Source organism: Nelumbo nucifera, chromosome 1 (genome assembly GCF_055504915.1).
Source record: "Nelumbo nucifera cultivar China Antique chromosome 1, China Antique-T2T, whole genome shotgun sequence".
Lineage (NCBI taxonomy): Eukaryota > Viridiplantae > Streptophyta > Magnoliopsida > Proteales > Nelumbonaceae > Nelumbo > Nelumbo nucifera.
Window position 1 is genome coordinate 187525798 of NC_142649.1, and position 3448 is coordinate 187529245.

Here is a 3448-nt window from a genome sequence, read left to right on the forward strand (position 1 = left end):
TAACTCATTTTGCCTCAGTTCTTTTAACAAAACATGTGCATCGCACGGGTCTCCACTAGTACCAAATAAATATCACCACACCCCAAATATCACATTTATTTTAGGGCCCCACCACCTCGATCCCTCTTTTTCTTTGTCAAATAAATGTGTACACGTATAAATACAAAATATATGGATAGCTTCATATGATTACACGTGTATTTATTGATATTGCTGAAAAGGCCAACTGAGTGGTGTCTCGGTTGGTATTTAGTCTGGGTAGTACAGAAGCAACGAGCCCACTATCGGGTCCCACCACCATACCTTTAAGAAAGAATTGTGGAGGCAAAAGGCGATGATTCCATACCAAAAAAAAAAAATTCATGATCATGCAACATCAATATATGCTTAAAAATAACCTAATCTCCTTATCTTCATTTCGTAGTGATAATAACATAACAAAAAGGAATCTAGATTAATTAAATAATTTATTTACAACAAAAAAGCACCATAGAAGAAATCACAAAGAAAATGAAAAATAACCAAAAAGAAAAGAAAAGAAAAGAAATCTAGGGTTTTTTTTTCCTAATATAAATCATTAATAATTAAACCATCAAATACTAGTCCAATAGACTTCTCTCCCGGTTTCGTAGGATCTTTCCCAAAACAGCAACGCATTTGGTTCTGCAGTCTCCACTCTCAAGTAGCAACAACCTTATCACCTTTTCTATCTCCAATCTGTGGGACCACCTGTATTTATAAAAGACACGTAAGCTAAACTTTTTTTCGAAGAAAATATCGAATCAACGTTCAACGCTGCCGCAAGACTCAAAAGAGAGAGAAGAGAGGAGAGGTCCGTAGATATTTCACAGTTGTACTCACAATAATATAAGGGCAGTTTTTTGCTCTGAATATCAATAAAAAGTAATAATTACTTTTTGGGAAAAATATCATAAAAGGGCATTCGCACTGTTCATTGTCTTCCCCTCTCTCTGCCTGTATTCATGCTAGCCATTTCAACGGGTAAAGGGCAGCCCGTGTTGGCTTCATTCCCTGCAAATCCAGCACCTAGGCCGTCGTCTCCAGACGCCAGCCCGCGTTGGCTTCATCGTCTTCCTCTTATTCTTCCTGTATTCATGCCAGCCATGACGGATACTGTCTCAAACATTTCCGACTCGGCCATGGTCGGAGTGGACAAGACCAAAGAGCAGGCTCGTTTGTTCCTTTTTCTATCTACGCCGTCTGATCGATAAGAAAGCAAGATGATCGGTACCGGCGATAATCAGCAGCAGCTGGGTGATAGTAACAGAAGAGGCAGTGGTAGAAACGCAGGCAACACCAGTCTGGCGTCACTAATGCAGGCAATACCGGTCTGGCGTCTGGAGACGACGGCCTAGGTGCTGGGTTTGCAGAAGCCAACGCGGGCTGTCGTTTACCCGTTGAAACGGCTGGCATGAATACAGGCAGAGAAAGAGGAGGACCATGAACAGTGCGAATGCCCTTTTTCGATATTTTTTTCCAAAAGTTATCTTATTTTAATTATTTTATAAAATAATTATTTTTCATGCCAGTTGGAAGGTGAATCGGGGAATTATAGCTCACTGAATCTGATCGTGATCTGATCTAATGAGTTGGGTGGTCAGTCGGGACACGTGGAAGCCAGAGATACTTGCTGTACGTACGATATACACGAGTCCTATTCCTAAGCTAATCTTGTGCGAATCAAAATGATAGAGTACAGAACGGCCTACGTTGGAGAGTATTACACATTACTTGCTATTTACTAACCTGATCTTGAGATGCATCGTACGGTTGTGATGACCTTCTTTGAGCATTCACGTCCGAGCTAACAACGTTCGTGATATTTGGTTGAGCAAGATCTACACAAAGAGAAGTCAAACAGCATTTCATCCTCCAGATTCAAAAATAATGGCGAAAAGAGAAGAACAAGAAGGGTCGGTTCATTACACAAATATCTCTAGGGCATATTGGTTATTCAAGTTAATGTCTTCGTTCATCTGGCTCCGACCTCCGGCTAACATACACCGGAAGTGGAGTCGGAGTTCCGGTACATGATGGAGGAAGTGCAAAAGCTTTCAGTAATACATTCGAGGGTGCCAAGGTAAAGGAGGGCAGAAAAGATAAGGAAAAACATATACCATGGTGGAAATGCACAGGTTTCCTTGTCTTTTTCTTGCTTTCTAGATCGCGAGTCGACTCAGAGCTGTCGGGGAGGTAGCGGTCGAGGGGAAGACGAAGATCAGTGGCATACATTAACAGGGAGCAGCCACCATTTTCAAGCATGGTTTGAACGAAGGCCGCTTCAATGGAATTAAGGAATTTGACGTGCTTCTCGTTGGTCCAAAACCCGGCGTGATCACCGGTCTCCTTCAAATCCATCGACATTCGACACCGGAAAACCGCTGGACAGAGATCTAGAGAAGAAGAGGAGAGGAGGTGGCTATTAATGCAGAGAGCTAGTTTTGGGGGATTTTCGGGGTTATAAATAAAAGTGGTGGTTCGATGATATTCTTTTGTCCCTCCTCTTTGCTTTCTTTTTCCCTTTTTCTTCCTTTTGGGGCCGTGGTGGGGGAAAAATATCTGGGAGTTGGGGTTGAGTTTGGAGTTTGGCGAGTTTGAAAGATATTTTCAAGATAGAGATCAGAAGACTCCAAAATTCCCCCGAAGGCTGGAAATAAATATAAAATGAAGTTGGTGATTTGGGTACATCCAGTTTCCGATAAACCTCAGCCCACGAGAAGCCCTTTTTGAAAATGACAAGATTATCCTTATAAATAAATTTTGGACATTTTTTTTTAAATATCCTTATGGTTTAGCTAATTGATTGATTCTATTTTTATTATTTATAATTTGTTATGACATCATTATTAAGTATTAATAGAAAAAAAAATAAAATATTGAATTTATCCTTCATTATTCTTCAATTTTTCAAAATAAAACTCAAATGTTAAAAATTGAGATCGGGAAAATGAAGTAAAGGCAAATAAGACTGCAAATGACAATCAGAAAATGGTCAGTATTCAGGTAACAATGGAAAGCGGTGGTACAGGCTGCAATATCTATTCATTTGTTTCAGCCACTCCTGTACAATCGACTTGATCCCATAAGTCATATTAAATGGAGATGAAAGATTTAGACCCACCTATCTGAATTCTGAAATCCATAGTCAAGTAGGGACATAGAACGTGAACAATCCGAAGCTGTGTGGACCTGATTGGGGGACCACCTACCAGAAAATGAGAAAAGAAAAGTGAGGATGGGGGAGGTTGAAAATTGGAAGAGAACAGGGGCAGATTGGAGCAGGGGAGAATGTGCGAACTGCGAAGCTGCTCTGAGTACATACGTCACGGCCCACAGAAATGTGTATGCCATTTCCAGTAAATGAATTTGACGTTTAATCAACATAAGGAATATCATAGTTCTTATACTATGCTATTCTAAAATTTGG

At 40.4% G+C, this 3448-nt stretch overlaps 1 protein-coding gene across 1 annotated transcript; it reads right to left on the bottom strand.

Moving 5' to 3' along the window:
* Positions 1 to 427: 427 nt before the first annotated feature.
* On the bottom strand, positions 428 to 2721 carry LOC104596144 (uncharacterized). The gene is made up of 3 exons (XM_010257182.3): positions 2139 to 2721; positions 1768 to 1859; positions 428 to 729 (listed from the first exon to the last, which is right to left on the bottom strand). Exons 1-3 carry the CDS (start codon positions 2383 to 2385, stop codon positions 679 to 681), a joined length of 390 nt encoding a protein of 129 aa, XP_010255484.1. The 5' UTR covers positions 2386 to 2721; the 3' UTR covers positions 428 to 678.
* Between the last annotated feature and the right edge of the window lie 727 nt (positions 2722 to 3448).